Source organism: Neolamprologus multifasciatus, chromosome 14 (genome assembly GCF_963576455.1).
Source record: "Neolamprologus multifasciatus chromosome 14, fNeoMul1.2, whole genome shotgun sequence".
Classification (NCBI taxonomy): Eukaryota; Metazoa; Chordata; class Actinopteri; order Cichliformes; family Cichlidae; genus Neolamprologus; species Neolamprologus multifasciatus.
The window spans coordinates 35,369,121-35,385,800 of NC_140452.1; the positions used below are offsets into that span (position 1 = coordinate 35,369,121).

Here is a 16,680-nt window from a genome sequence, read left to right on the forward strand (position 1 = left end):
GCTTGATTACAAGGTGCTGTTAATAAGCAACCTGCCAGAGTATCACGATGGCTGTTACGCAGAGGAGGACATCGCCGGTCTGCTCACTCGACACCGATTTGAGTATTACGACGACGCGATCTACGTTATACCACAGGCACGCATGGTAAGCACCAGTTTGCATTGGGCTGGGTTATGACCTTCATTTTAATGGCGCTCTAAATATCTTTTCTAAGACGACCTAACTAACATTTAGTTAGTTAATACATATTTTGTGAGTGCCTGTCTTCATGGTTATTCAGTAAAAATCAGTGTTTGGTTGTTTGTTTTTCCTTCAGGCTTTTGCCCTCATGCCGACAGCAGTGGCAGCTAAAAACATCGTGCTAGCATCAGAAAATCATGATTTTATTCTCAATGGGTCTAAACTTCGACTGCAGGTTGAGAAGGGCAACATTTTAATGACGCCGGTAAGCACTGTGTGTAGATAATGCTATCTACTGTTGTGACAGATGTTATTAAAATTATTTGAAAATATTTGTTTCTGCTTGTTTATTTAAAGTGTGATTATAAATGTAAAAAAATATTTCTTTTTGTAGAAAAAAATACCTTTAAGCTGAAATAAATCGAACCGAATCCGAAGTGATGTAATGATTTTTAACCTGTTTTTTTTCTTTCAGCTTGAGTTTATAAAGTCTCTGATGAAACGGCTATGCTATGTAAGTAACGCACATATCTCAGAAACAAAGACTGCACTAGAATACCTTTAGATTTATTGGTCAGAGTATAAAGTCATAACTGGAAGCACTCGCATCCAAGTCAAAACACCTTGAAAAATGGGGACATACCCGTTTTTTCAGATATTCACACAGGGCTAGGAAAGGTTTGGAGAACTTCTTTCCTGGAATAAATTAAATCCTCATTTAAAAATGCATTTTGTATATTTTTTTAAACATTTGTTTAACGATTTGAAACTTGTGCAAAAAATTACGAAATTGGGAACGAGCCAAATGCGTTTTTCACGGCACTGTGTGTACATTAGTTTAAATATTTTTTCAACCAGTGTTATCAAAAACAGCAAGAGCTGCAATTATAAATTGTTTGGAAAATGAAGATAGCTGCCAGGGTGCATACCTGCTGTGTGAATATAAGTGCAAACTTATGACCTTGATCTTGGAACTGTAGTATAAGAATGTTTGGAACGTCATACTGTTTGTGGGGTTGTTGTTTTTTCACGTTAACCCGGTTTTCTCGAAGCAGCAAGTGACTGACAATGGAGCACGATTAATCTACATCAGGAACATCTCGCCAGGCGAGTCCAGGGATCTCAGAGAAGCTTTGAAAAAAATGGATTGTGTAAGAAACTACCTGCCTCTTCTCAACAAGGTATAAACACACTCATAAATGCCAACAAGTGCATGTGTTAGAAGTCTGTGAAAGGCTGTATGAGATATGTGCTTGTGTAAGTGTAATCTTAACCATACAGAGAAATTGACAGATTAACCGCTTGCACACCAAAACTAAAGGACATGCACCAACCTTCATAAATCCATCCTTAAAAAGAGATGATGTGTCTAGATTTGGATGCTACTTATCTTGAGGAAAGCACAACTGCAAAACTATAGCGATAGTAAAGAGAGACTGCCGATAAGCTGCTCGCTGAGCAATTCTTCATATGCTCATGCGCACTAGTATTTATCACATTACAGCATGTTGAGCGTGGCTCCAGTGCATCATTGAGCCAGGATTTCTGACTTTTGAATCCAGTGATCTCCACAATAAAGCTGTACTTAGTTCACTCTTTCCACGTGTGCTTAGCACTTATTTTCTAACATTTACAATGTGAAGGTAAAATGTTCAGAATACATTTTCTTTCTTGTGTTTCAGGTGTTTATCGAATTTCAGTCTCTTCGTGATGCTGATCGCCTTGGCGTTTGGTACAGCCTTCTAAAACGGGCCACCGGCCACAAATTGTCAAGGCTGAAAATACCACAGCGTGGATGTACCTCACTGCGTAAGTGTTTTTTAAATGGGATTTTAAACAAATATGATTTAAAGGGAAAAAAAAGATGGGTTAAGTTAATGGAAGGTCATCTGGTAAGACCTTTCTTTCGCTTTCTGTTTGTGAAACACTCATGAATAGATTTTTCAGTTCTCCCCTGGGCTGTGGATAAAGTGAAGACAAAACTGCTGATTTATTGTTGTTCACAATAAATCATTGTGACACATTCCCTCAACTTTTATCCACTAACACTGTGATTCTCGTTCCCACAAATCCTTTGATGCTCATTTGCCTTATTATCTCTCTGACCTCTTTTCTGGCCCCTCCAGAAATCTTTGCTCCATCAGTGGTCAATTTCCTTCTGCTTGTCTCTGCCCCAGACACATGAACCAGAGCCATTACTTAAACTGCACTTTTTCAGTCTGGCATTTGAGCTAACCCACTAATCATTGTTTTTCTGATGTCTATGATACCTTGGGTATCTGTAAAGGTGCTTAAAGTTCAAATAAAAGTCAAAACATTGATATTACTGGATCATTGTAAACATTAAAAACCTGTTTTGCACCACTCATTTTTCCTTTTCTTTCCCCCACAAAACTTTTAACAAAACGTATTTTTGCTTGTGCAGCACCAAGATTGCCAGACAAAGCTTTGCCAGACACCGAGGTTGCTGTTGATGGTGCAACTGTCCCAACAGAAGATATTACCATCCCACAACGCAGCACTTCACCATATTGGATCACAATGACAACTAGTCCCTTTGTGTTCCCCACTGTCTCTCCTTGGTTCACAATCCCAGGTGAGAGAAACAGCTGGAAACTAAAATTAACCTCCAGATATAAAGTGTTGACTGTTACTAACTGTGTTTGTTTTACACTTCTAGAGTATTTAACTGTCAGTGAACCTGATGACATTGAGGTGAGTGCATCTTCTAAACCCAGGTTTCATGTGTTAAACAGGAATCCTTGAGTAAATACCAAGAGGTGTCCATTTTTCCAAATACTCACCTCAAAAACCACATTTCTTTTTTTCTGCTAAACTTGGTTTCATTTTGTCTTCTCTATGTGGTCAGTAATAATAATATATATTTTTTAAAAAGTACCGCAAAGTTTCCCTTCAAATAAACTTTGGTTCTTGAACCTTGTGTCTTGTAGAAAGCCCAATCTCAAGGTTCTACGTTCTCCACGATCATGTTGACCGGTTTGCCAGAAGGAAACTACAGTCAGGAGGATGTCACCAAGCTGGTGTGGCGTTACGTCCCTGATCAGACTGTTCAGACTCTGTACTACAAAATAATCGTTTTATCACTGCAGAGGAGGGTGAGGAGTAGACCCAGCAGGCCGATACAGAGAAATTTGCATTTGCAAATTTAATTCAATTTAATGATTAATATTGAATGTTTCCTCTGCATCATTTTTCCCCTCCAGGCCTTTGTGTTTTTTAACAGCTGGGATGCGTGCTGCGATTTCGCCAGGGATTACCTTAAAAATCCAGTTACTGTTGGAGAGTGGACGCTCAGAATCCACATTGTTTTACAAGACATGCTTCCTGGTACAAGTGAGGTATGAAAATGGAGCAATCGGGGGCTGTTAAATCAGGGGCATGCTCCTGTTTCACTCAAACTATTCAGATCCCAATCAAAACAGATTTCTCCTCTAAGGAGTGAGCACAGCATCATCCTTCTCTGGGCTAATATTACTAGAATGAGACTCAGAATACTTTATTGCTCCCTAGGGGAAATATATTGGTTACAGTACAAACAGTAACAAAGACAGATACAAGAAGTAAGGAATAGGACAATATATACAATATATACATACATATAAGTCACTTATTGATAAATATCTGAATAAGAAATGGAAAAACTAAAAATATGCATGAATTTCAAATCGACTATTTATTGTTACTTTGTCTGTATTTGTTCCTTCCTTTTTGCAACAGCAGCACAAAAGCTGCATGAACTTTATCCACTTTTCTGTTCATAGGCGACAACCCACGTCATTCCGCCACCACTTTAAATTTCCACAGAGCTCCTTGTGAAGTCAGCCCCGTGTAAACTTTAAAGACCCAGACATAGGTTATAGAGTGTTTTACTGACTATTAAGTAATGCCCTTACTTATTTTGAAACTTCAGTCGCTGCTAACCTTCTAGCTTCAGCGTTTCCCATCTCAAGTTTCCTTGTGGGCTAGCTATTCAGGAGCTTTCTGAGAACTCTCTCCACAGCTACATGTTAAGAGGAATCGAGGTCTGACAACTGTTGCGGAAAGTCACTGAGTGTTAAGGATGGTGAGTTAGTGAACCCAGACGCGGACCTCTCGTTAAAGTTGAACAGTGTCTTTATTTACAGTGAAGCCAATCCACAGTTATCCATAGTGCAAGTCCCTTCAGTGCTCCTCTCCCCGTCTCTCCTCGTGTGTCCACACAACTCCCGTGAATCAGTGACGTCTCTCCTTCCGTCTCGTTCGCTTCCTGGGAAAAGGCAAAGCAGCCACGATTAGCCTCCCTCCGCTATCAAACGCTTGCTTTACCCTTGCTGAGCTCGAGTCACTACCAGGCTTGGTGCAATACTCCAGCGCTGTCTGTCACTCAGCCACACCATTAAATAGCTCTGCCAACGACGGCGGATGATTGGCAGCAGCTGGCGAGGAATCAGTCGCAGGTGGGACAGCAGCTCAGAGCGGCAGCACTTCCGGGTCGGAGATCTCCCGTTGCTACGCGACCGCGTAACAATGGCAGCGGAGCAGGAGAGGAAAAAACAGAGCGAGAGAGAGGAGAACAAACACACACATACACACAGGTCGCCGGTCGGGGCACCGTCAGACCTGACACTGAGACTCAAATAGCATCAAATAGTTCCTGCAAAACCTTGGTTATATGTTGTGTCGTTACTATCCTGAAGTATGAATCCTTTGCCACAAAGATGCAAACCAGGATCGAGTCACTTCTCACTTACAGTGGAGTCCAATATTTATCTTATTAAATGTGGTCAATAGAACATTAAAAACACTCTAGCCAGGAGGAGAGTTCTTCAATATTTATTGTACAAACAGAGGATCAGTGATTGATGTAATCCCCTTTCATCTTCTACTCTTTTCACAGGAGAGCATGTATAGAAGCATGATGAAATGGAGCACCACTGTAAGTCAGCAGTCACATAAATCTGTCTTGTAAAAGCAGCAGGCTCGGGTCTCCCTGATCTTAACGCTGGTTGTTTTTCAGCATGTTCCAGAGTCGGAGTCTCTGGAGGACCGGCTGCTGAGTGTGGAGGTCTCCGAGGTGAATGTGGACCTTGTCGTGATGATCGTGGAAGTGGTGGCGTCCATTGCTGCTTTTGTCAGATTCTTGCCGCTTGCCAACAGGGTACGATTTCATAAACACGTGCAACTTTTTTATGTGTTACAGAAGGCTGCAAGGCTTGTCATGGTGTCTGCTGTTCTTTTCATATTGACAAACATTTTAAATGAGTCTGAAGGAGACTTTGTGTTTTTTTTAACACTAGTTGAGCAAGTTTAAATATTCCCTGCGGCAGGCAATCTGAATTTGACATGCCTTTGCAAACACTGGTGAAGAAGGACTGCCTGAAATGCACCAAGTTCTCAACCAAGTAGTAATCTTATGACCTGTTCAGCCTTTTGTCCTGGCCCATCGAGCAGGGGAGATCCCTGCAGTTTGAGGCAGCGCTAAGTTATTCTTTTAGTGTTTCTTGCTCAGTGGTTTTATTGTTCAATCAAAAACTTTGCAAAAGTATAGAAATATGTTTGCACTTATTTCCCATTTGCAAGTTTAAAACCCCAAGATTTTTTTTCTTTGCCTTGTACTATCGTACAGGGCAGTAAAGAAACTCGCCAGGACAAATTCTTTATGGCCCTGTACAATACAAATCGTGCCTGTAGCACACCCATTGAGTACCACTGTGTTGCTCAAATATCCTTTCTGTTTTCTCAGATATGCATTGAGATGGCCGAACCTGGTGGATTAACACAGGTGATGGAGAGCAAAGTCACCAAGGACTATTTATCTGCTTGGTAAGTGTGTCCCACAATCAGAAGTGAGAAAAAGAGGAAATTTATTTTACACTGTGTTTTTTCATTTTCTTTAAAGTGTCTTCATGTCTGTCTGACCTTGTGCTTTTTTCTCTCCTCTTCATAGGAGTAAAGCTGGACGTATTGAGTCGTGAGTATCTTTCTTTTTCAGGTTTAGTGGCAGAGTCAAATATACCATACGCTCCTCAAGGTCGTCTATAGTAAACAGTTCCCAAAGATGCAAAAAGAGAAGAATGTGATTTAGATATAAGCAACTCTAGATTAGGAATTTGAAATGGAATTTCTTCTTTCACATGAACATTTTGTGACAACAAACCTCTTTTCATGGTAACCTACTGGCATCTTTGCTTTTAAATTCAGTTTGAAGAGCCTGAAACAGCGTCTGCAAGACTCTGGTGACAACAAAGTTAACCTCAAAATGAAAACCAAGAAGACCGCAGAATCGACTGATGCAGTGACCAAAGGTGACTGCCAGGCGGAGAGCCAGAGGACCGAGGAGGAAGCAGTGACCCAGCCCGATGCTGCAGCCGCCCCTGCTGGACAGCAGCCAGAGCCCAAGTGTCCTGACGACGAGACGCAGGAGGGAGAGGAGAATGATGGATGGAGCATGGCCGACATTAAAGGTACAAAGAGCTGCTTTAAATCAGCAAAATACACCGCTCTGACAGCCAAAACACAGTAAACTGAATATAAAAAGAAAAGTTGTGATATTTTATGGCTCTGATCTCATATTTGTGCTCCTCACTGTGCTACAGACATTCAGCCTGGTGGTACTAATATATTTTACATATGTGGTGTTTAAAAAATGCTCCGTTGGTGCGATGACTATATCCCACACCATCACCAGCCTGAAATTTTGATACAAGGCAGGATGGATCCAAGATTTCTGACCCTACCATCCTAATGTCACAGCAGAAACTGAGATTCAACAGACCAGGCAGCGTTTTTATTTTACAGCGTTGCTGAGCCTGTGTGAATTGTACCCTCAGCTTTGCGTTCTTAGCTTAGAGAAGTGGAACCCAGTGTGGTCTTCTGCTGCTGTAGCTCATCTGCTTCAGTGTTGGATGTGCTGTGCGTTCAGAGATACTCTTGTGCATTGTAATAAGTGGTTGTTTGGCTTGCTCTGGCCTTCCGCTCAGCGTGAAGCAGTTATTTCATTCTCCTCTAAACTCAAAAATGCATTTCCTCCAGGGAACTGCCACTCACTGGATATTTTCTGTTTCAGACGATTTGATGTAAACCCTAGAGATGCTTCTGTGGGAAAATCCCAGCAGATCAGCAGTTTTTGAAATGCTAAGATCAGCAAACATGCCACGTTTAAGTGACTTCAATTATTTTTCTTCTTCATTCTGATGCTCAGTTTGAATTTCAGCAGGTCATCTGACCATGTCTACATACCTAAATCACTAAGTTGCTGCCATGTGATTGGCTGATTAGAGAGTCACATTAATGAGCAGTCAAACAGGTGTACCTAATAAAGTGGCCGATGAATGTTTCACCTTTTCAAGTAAATCGAAATCATTTGTTCAATTATTATTGAGTTATAATTGAATGTTTAAATATTTTATAAAGCCAGTGGCTCCTGTAGCAGATTTGTTGATGATTAACGTGTCGCTCTTTTCATTTTCAGTTGTGGGTAAACGCAGGAGGGAGCTTGTCGGACCTGAGGCAAAGCGATCTCGCTCTCAGTCTCCGTGTGTTGTAGCAGATTTCAGACTGCCTCAGTTCAACCCTAACAGCCCCATCGGTCAGACACACACACTCTAAATTCAAATTTGTTGTTAATACTTGTCTAATCCTCCTGTTTCTGCTTCTCTGCAGGTCAGGAGTTTGTGGTCCCTAAATCAGGATTTTTCTGTAACATCTGCTCTGTTTTCTGCCTGAATGAGAAGACCGCCAAGGAACTCCACTGCTGCAGCCAGAAACACTACGACAACCTGCAGGTACGCACGCACATACATATACACGATTCAGCACACAAAATCACACTGTTGGCCTAACGATGTTTGTTTTCTCGCTTTTCCCTTTGTTTAGAAATATTATGAGGAACGTCAACAGAGAGCTACAAAAACTTTGTCTCAGACGTCTCCAGGCTCCGTTTCTGACTGATGGACCTGATCTACTGTATTTTTAACACATAACTGTGGAGAGTGTATATATATGTATACGTGTGTGTATGTGTGTCCTGGATGACTGTGTATATGTTTGCGGTTTTGTGATTTGTTTCTTATTTCCTGTTTTACTTTGAAAGTTCATGTCTTATGTCAGTGTGTTCAGTTTTACCTCTCCCCTGTCTCGTTAGCCTAATTACTCCCAGCTGTGTCTCCCTCCTGTTGCCCATTCCCTAATTACTCCCCTGTGTATTTAAGCCCTGTGTTTTCCTGTGCTCCCTGTCGCGTCGTACCCTCAACCTGCTGTGTGTTTGTAATGTCCAGTCCTCCAGCACCTCGGTTTAGTCTTGTTTTCCTTTTGTAAGTTTTATTTTCAATCGTTCGTCCAGCAATAAAGCTGCGTTTTCAGTTTATTCCCATCTCCAAGAGTCCTGCATTTTTGGGTCCACCGCTTCTGCTTGCCTGCCACACAGCCAACCATGACAATAGCAGAATCTAGTATAACATGGAAACACCTACCTGAAACACAGACTTTATGTATTTTAAGTACTTGAGTAAATGTTCCCACTACTATCTGCACTCACGTCTGAAGATATTTAGACTAGTGAGAGAACTCTGAGCTCCTCCGCTTCATGTGAGATTCACTTTCCACTCTGTCTTTTCTTTCTTTCTTTTTTTAAAATCCCTTTCCATTGCATTAATGTCTTGAAATACCAGGAAACCAAGCATCTGCCTCTGGAGACTTTTGACTCAAAAGGCAATAAAAACCAAAACAAATGTAAAAAAAAAAAAAATGAATACAGGAAAAATTACATTTTCACAAATGTCAAAACATTTTTTAATTAAAATTCCTCTTTTTTCCTATTAAAAAGTTGTAAAAGTGAGTCCAAGGCCATGATGCCAAAACAGAGGATGTACTTCCTGAGGGAGCTGAAGAAATTCAACCTGCCAACACGGATGATGATGCAATTCTACACTGCAATCATCGAGTCCATCCTCACCTCCTCCATCACCGTGTGGTACGCTGGAGCCACTATCAGGGACAGTGGCGGTCCTAGCCTGTTTGGCGCCACGGGCGAACACTCTCTCTGCCCAATGGTGTGCTTGGTTATCCTTTCATGAGTTATTTAACTTGCAGCAACAAAAACATAATATTCCAGAAACACGCTTTGCCGATCCGATCAGCTGTTCATAACATACATACATACACACATACATACACACATACATACACACACACACACATATATATATATATATATATATATATATATATATATATATATATCAAAGAAAAAAAATATATATATATCAAAGAAAAAAAAAATATATATATATATATATATATATATAATGTGTATAGACGTTCCCATGATAATTGCTGGTTTCACATAAACCTTTGCTGTAATACTCTGATCAAAGCATTATTAGACTTGGAGAGTTAACAGATCTATATGTCCACATTAGGCTGTTGGAGGATGGGATTGGTCAGAAGTTTGGCAGTCAGGAGATCAGAGCTGGTGTGGCAGAACTGAAAATGTTACTGTTTCAATTGAGAGTGACCAGAATGGACATAACTAGAAAAATTAGAGCATTAGAGGGACAGTTCAAATTGATCAGTCTGGAGACAAAGCTAGAGAGGTAAGTCTGAGGTGGTTTGTACATGTGCAGAGGAGGATAATGGACATATTGGACAAAGGATGGTGAAGATGGAGCTGCCAGACAGGAGGAAAAGAGGAAGACCTCGAGGGAAGTTCATGGATCTAATGAAGGAGGACATGGGGGTTGGTATGACAGAGGACAATGGTAGGGACAAGGTGAGATGGAGGCAGATGATCCACTATAGTGTATGAGAGCAACAGAAAGAGGAAGAAGACGACCCTCATAAAATGACATGTACCCAATGGTTATGATGTACATATATGAAGAAAGAGAACACAGACCCTGTTTGAGCCTTTTGGAGCATTTTAATGCAGCTATGTGACACCAACACCAAAGGGCTCATAAGGTAAATGCCCATAGCTTTCATACATGTACTTGGCACCCTGGGAATAAGATTGAGATGTTTTACCAACTACCTGTTCTTTTTCATGGCTTTCTACATTTTACAGCTCTAATTTAAAAAACACCACCCGCCAACAATGAGAATATTTGGAGGTTAGCCACTAATTCATTTATGATTTTTATGTGACTGGTTTAGTAGCAGCATTTTATATAACATAATCCAATAATGCAGGAGATCCGTGTTTGATGTGTTGGAGCTGGACGTCTGTCTGTAAACTGTCCCGCAGGAACATTAAAGTTTTACTCTAATCCATTTGCATTTAATAGTATCTATATTGTAAAGTGTGCCAAAAGTTAAAGTTGCATGTTTGCATTTTGATATTAGTCCTTATTTTAAACACCTTGCTATAAACTTTGAGGAATAGATGAGATATTTATTATTTCTGTTTGTCCCCCATTTTCATGACCCTTAAAACCCTTAACATCCTTGTTCCTTTAAATAGTGAGGAGGAGAAGAGATGTAATCATTTTACCTAAATCTAATCTGCTTCTAATCTGTTCTATTTAAGGGACTTGCTCATAGTCAGCTTAGTAACCACACTGTGACTGTACCCACAGATTTATGTCCCTTTTCCATAATAACCCACTCTGTTCTCACAGGGGTCAACAAGGAGAGTCACACATTATCCCACTTGCACATTAAGATGCATCAGTGTCATAAATCAGCTTAAATACCAACTGTCTGGAAATTTGACTTCACTTAATTAATCCTGACACCTACAAGCAAGAAGCAGAAAACAGAAAAGTATGTTTTGTTTTGTTGTTTTTATTCAAGATCTGTTCACATGTACTTAGCAAGAGTGAATACACAGCGTTAAAAAACTGTACTTAGTGTAGTGAGAAAGAAAGGCGAAAAGCAAAGAGAGCGAATGAAGGTAATATTGAAGTAGGCGCAGTTTTGAAGTGGTGAAAGGCAAAGGCATGAGTGTAAGCGTGATTGTGATTTTCTTCGGGTAATAAAAGGTAATAAGAGAGATGTGGAGCGGGCGGAGGACTTGGCGAGAGCAGGAAAAAGCATAAAGGAAACACGAGTGCGTGTTTCCCCGCCCCCCAAGCGAGGGCCGTAGCCACTGAGTTCGTGAGGGGATCGAACTGGCGGTGCCCTGTACCAGGGGCTTCCGCCACATGTCATAGGCCAAACGGCCGGCCGAGAGAAGGCTTGAAAAAAAGGCCATTTATCTTTTCTTCTTCAGCCAGCTTTTTTTCTCATGGTTTTTACAAAGTACACATTAAGCTTCTCAGTCCGCATGTTCACGGTGCCAGCATTTGTTATGGAATATGTTGAGCAAACCTGGAGAAGCGTCAGCTCAAGATATTATTGTCAAAGTACACATTAAGCTTCTTCTGCAATATTCTTACACACTAATTACACATGGAAACCTACACTGTAAAATGAAATATTGTGTTTAATTAAAAATATTAAATAGGCTCAACTCAATTTTTAACAATTTGTTATTAGAACTCGATTTAAATAAGTTACCAGTACTTTTTATGCAGAAATGCTGATAAACTCCATTTATTTGACTTGTCTTAAGTTAGAAAAACTAACTAAGCTGGAAGTTTTGCTTCTCAGGGCAGAAGGATGAAAGATGTGTTTTGAAAATGCCACGTCGGACTTGGGGAGAGCAGGAAAAAGCATAAAGGAAACACGAGTGCGTGTTTCCCCGCCCCCCAAGCGAGGGCCGTAGCCACTGAGTTCGTGAGGGGATCGAACTGGCGGTGCCCTGTACCAGGGGCTTCCGCCACATGTCATAGGCCAAACGGCCGGCCGAGAGAAGGCTTGAAAAAAAGGCCATTTATCTTTTCTTCTTCAGCCAGCTTTTTTTCTCATCGTTTTTACAAAGTACACATTAAGCTTCTCAGTCCGCATGTTCACGGTGCCAGCATTTGTTATGGAATATGTTGAGCAAACCTGGAGAAGCGTCAGCTCAAGATATTATTGTCATTGCTGTGGATCTTTACCTGACACACTGACTTGGTGAGTAAATGTTTACTCTTATTCAAACTGATTTTGTGGCTTCTCTTAGTTTAGCACCAGGATTATAATCTTGCTAGCTAGTTAGTGTTAGCCTAGCGTTGCTGCTGCCGCTGGGCTCATGTTACTTCAAAATTAACACCACAGCCTTAAAAACCTTACATAAAACTATGTCTGTGAAATTTTCTGTTGATTGTTTGAAATAAAAAAGTGAGATAAGAGCCCAGACAAAATTCTTCGGGAGGTGCAGGAGACGTCCATTTGTTGTTCATGCTTTGTGGCAGCTTTTGAACATCTGTGGCATCTATTAATGTCAAATCTAGCCTTTATTTAACAACACAAGCAATCTCTATGTTACAATGATTGTACAGCCATTAAGGATCAAATCAGTTTCTGAAAACTGTTCTGCTTTTTCTCCCTCTGCTTGCTTCTTACTGTCTTTGAGGCTCGGGACCAGCACTCCTGTTGTTGGACAGAAAGACATCAGTAAGTATTTTGCTTTTCCAATATATTAGCAACTGTCAGTGACATTTATATTAATGAGGCTGAACTTTAATCATACTTTAGAACAGCCTGTTTTACTTATTGTTTTATTTGTGCTTTGGTTTGGGGAAGTTGTTTGGAGAAGTAGTGGATGCCCTCCTCCTCTGGCACAATGATAACTCACAAAAGCTCCTTGGAGTAAGGAGATCAGGCTCAGAAGTGGTTCTTTCTAAGAACGTATATCTGTATTCATAAATGACATACTAAGGATGAGTAATGCTTAAATAATGAGGAAAGTAAGCAGTGACCAATGACACATTTAACAATGTGTCATTTGTATCCACTATTCTATGTTTGTTTATGAGTACAAGATCCTTTTTTCTATCAAATAACCTAAAAATGACTGACTTCACCTTTAAAAATACTAACTTAAATAAACCAAGATAACCCAGCAGTCCATAGGAAATAATGTGTGCACTATGTCACTAAAGTTATTGTCACTGCAAATGTAAAAGTAAACATAAATGAACCACAGAGGAAGTGACGTGACTTTGAGGACAGATGTGATCAGGTGGAAAGTGCAGAAAGCTGACTGATGTCCATCTGTGGCTGCATTAACTGTTGGCCTGTCCTGTATTAGGCATTCAGGGTTTTCTTTGATGGCCATTTAGCTGTTATGGCATGAACGTGCTCGGTGCATTATTATTGGCTTTTCTACAGCCTGATATTTGTTTAATAATTGATTGATACAGTGTATTAAATAAGTTGATAAATAAGATGTTAAAAACGTCATCATCATATCAAACATGATCGATTTGGGGGGAGTTTGTTTGGCACATGCTGACTGCATTCTAATTGTAACTGTAATTGTAATATTATTGACTATAACATATAGTCAATAATATTAAAAAGCTGCTGTTACTGAGTGAAACAAAGATTTCAGGTGTGGATTTAGCCCCAGCGTTTTAAGATCCCAGCAGCGCTCGTATTTATGGCCACATTTTTCAAAGAGACGAGCTTTCTGGGTGCTGACTCAGAGGCACCACTTTAGTTCACTGAAGCTTTAATGCCAGTTTAAGACAATAAACTGGACACGTTTGAATCAAATTGATAATAACAGAGCGATGCTGGACATAAGCAGCTGTGTTAGTGTGACGCCCTGCATATTTGAAGGAATAAACTTCTGTTCTTACTGAATCTGTAACATTGCCTTGATCTGCCTGCATCATTTTTTTAATAGTTTATGTTGTTAAATGAGTTTTGTGTCACTGTGCACAGAGAAAAACTCACCTGATGTAGTGGTAAAGCAATGTTCACCACTAGATGGAGCCAACCTGGCACAGGTATTTTCTCTACACGCTAAATTTCACACTGAAAAGCCTTGGTGGAAATTTTTGTTTACATAGAAGGTAAAGGAAAAATGTCTTGAGGTCTTTCCAGTGTTTTCAAAATTGTGCTTTTCAGATATTATTAAATTCCATTCTTTTGAATTTCTTTGGCGACAGAGAAAGACTGGACTCAGAGTGGTCAAGCTCAAAAAATGATCTTTATTTTTGCAAAATGGAGACCCGCCACACGAACACACAAGCTCAGGGCTGAATTCTTTGCCAGCTAAATCCGTATATATATTTCTGCACTGCGTCACAGCGACTCACAGTTTACTTAGTTCTGCTTTTTGTCTGGTTTCCTGTATTTTATTAATACGCCTGTGCAGCTCTGCACTAAAACTTCCTGTTCTCTGCAAAAGCAGTTTCCTGTCAGTACTCTGTGACATTGTGCTCAAACTGGCGTTCTCCTAGTCTGGCCTCTATAAAACAAAAATTAAGAATATATATTTATTTCATAACAATACACATCGAAACTTCACACAGACAAACACACACACAAAACAACAAAACATGTCAAATTACATCACGTCTCATTCGTTTTTGGAGAATTTCACCACTTTTAGTTTTCATGGAAAATAACTTGTGTTATTCATGACATGATATCATTTAAAATAACTTTGTCAGGCCAGTGAATAGCTGCCACATAAGTCTAAATCTAAATCATACATGTGGGTAGGGGTGCATAGTCAGTAAGTCACCAAGACTCTGCAGAGCTCCAAACCTCCTCTGCCACAGACAGAAGCATCAAAAATGTGCGCTGGGAGCTTCATGGCAGGATTTCTACAGCCAAGTATATCTATATGTATGTGGCCAAGAACCTTGTAGGGCATCTTAGCACAGTTTACTTGTGTCAGCTAGGTCAGCTAGTGGGAGGGCAGAGAGGGCAGCCTTTACATTATTTGATTGTAGAGTGACAGGAAGTGCCTATGAGCTTCTGATCAGGCAGAAATATTGACAGAAAAATACACTGATGAAAATCAAAGAAGAGAAAATGTATGTGATGTTCCATTTTCCTGAGAGCTGACTGGCTGTGAGGACTCCTTCAAGTACTACATGCTACTTTGTCCTGTTAAGCCTGCTGTCTGTTCTCAGGCCTCCTCCTGTTTCACTGCCATAAATCCATCACCAGAGGGCTCCACTGACCTGCCTGCTGACATCAGACCACACCCCTGTGTCATGTGACCTGGCAAAGCTGGACTCAGACCTGGCCCAGGCAAGTTCAAAGGCAGAGAGCAGAGTATAGTAGAGCACTGGAAGGATGAGGTGGAAACAGGAAGCGTGTAGATTCAGTGGATTTGGATCCTCCATCTGTCTCCATGCTCTCTTTACTGGCCTTCTAAAAATCACTTCTAAAAACTGTAGCTGTGATTTTTTTGTTGAAATGTTTAGGATTTAGAATTCCACTTTACTGTCATGCATGTCTAAATACAGGGTAACAAAATACAGTTTGCATCTCATCAGTAAGTGCAATAAGAGCAAATATACAGATGTACTGATATATCTGATATATAAAAAGAATGTGATGTCTACGGTGACCTGTCCAAGATGGCGCCGGTGTGTGTGGCTTGCCGTCTGTCACTGCCAGTGTTATGTTTGTTTGTTTTGATTTTATTGACTATTGTACTAAATGCCAACTCTCTCTTGGTGCATGATCGCCAAACCCTACTGGATCTCCGACCTTCTGCCAAAGGCTGGGCAAAGTGGAACCAAGCTGGATATAAAACTTTGCCCCCGCTAAATTCGGAGATCCCGGCTCACCTGTGCCGTGTTCCAGATCCACCACTCCGGCAAAAGTGCCGTCGCCGGGGTCGAAGGGCTGGCTTCCTGGTGAAGCTGAAAGCTTCGTTAAGGTATTCTCTTAAGCCCTTATCCAGAAAACAAGGAGCGGTGCCAAACTTCTGTTTCTCTCGGCGATCGTTGGAACCTGTCTGTGCCTGGCTGGTACCTGTCATCGGCCTGGATGGGATGTTCCAGTCCCGAAAACCCTGCTCTCCTCGCCCCCGTCGGCGTGGTGTGAATCTGCGGAACCTGCGGCCTCTGTGTCGGGCTTCTAGGACGGCTAGCGACGGGGATCCGCCGCTTACCGCCAGGATTGGCCTGGTAAATGCTAGGTCCCTAGCGAACAAAACTTTTATCCTGAAGGATTTTTTCACATCCCGAGGACTGGATTTTCTCTGTTTGTGCGAGACGTGGCTGAGCGCCGGTGAGTGCAGCATCTTCTCAGATCTTCTACCTGGCGATTGCTGCTATTTTAATTCCCCACGTATGTTGGGCCGAGGAGGAGGAATAGCTACGATCTTTAAAAGTCATTTTAAATGTAAGCAGCTATCAACCCCGTCGTTCACCAGCTTTGAACTGTCTGTGTTTGAGCTGGGCTGCTCTCACACAGTGTTGTGTGCGGTGGTTTATCGGCCTCCAAAATACAATAAGGACTTTGTGAGTGACTTTGCTGACTTCTTGGCTGAATTCATGCCAAAATATGATCGTGTTCTTATTGTTGGGGATTTTAATATTCACGTGTGTTGTCCTGATATGCCCATGGCGAAGGGCTTTTTAAACCTTATTGATTCGTTTAATCTGGTGCAATGTGTGACAGGTCCCACACATGAACGTGGACACACACTTGATCTTGTTTTA

The 16,680-nt window shown here is 41.0% G+C and overlaps 1 protein-coding gene across 2 annotated transcripts; it reads left to right on the plus strand.

Moving 5' to 3' along the window:
• Positions 1-2: 2 nt before the first annotated feature.
• Positions 3-8,546, plus strand: LOC146504519 (uncharacterized). Of its 2 annotated transcripts, XM_085130669.1 has the most exons (16): positions 3-145; positions 318-446; positions 1,237-1,362; positions 1,864-1,990; positions 2,607-2,777; positions 2,862-2,896; positions 3,133-3,297; positions 3,406-3,540; positions 5,079-5,117; positions 5,199-5,339; positions 5,925-6,004; positions 6,129-6,152; positions 6,383-6,645; positions 7,653-7,769; positions 7,844-7,965; positions 8,057-8,546. In XM_085130669.1, the coding sequence occupies exons 1-16, from the start codon at positions 143-145 to the stop codon at positions 8,129-8,131; spliced, it is 1,752 nt and encodes a 583-aa protein (XP_084986795.1). In that variant the 5' UTR covers positions 3-142; the 3' UTR covers positions 8,132-8,546. The 2 variants fall into 2 exon arrangements, with proteins under 2 accessions (XP_084986795.1, XP_084986796.1); XM_085130670.1 differs by lacking the exons at positions 3-145; positions 318-446 and adding an exon at positions 674-695.
• The last annotated feature ends 8,134 nt before the right edge of the window (positions 8,547-16,680 follow it).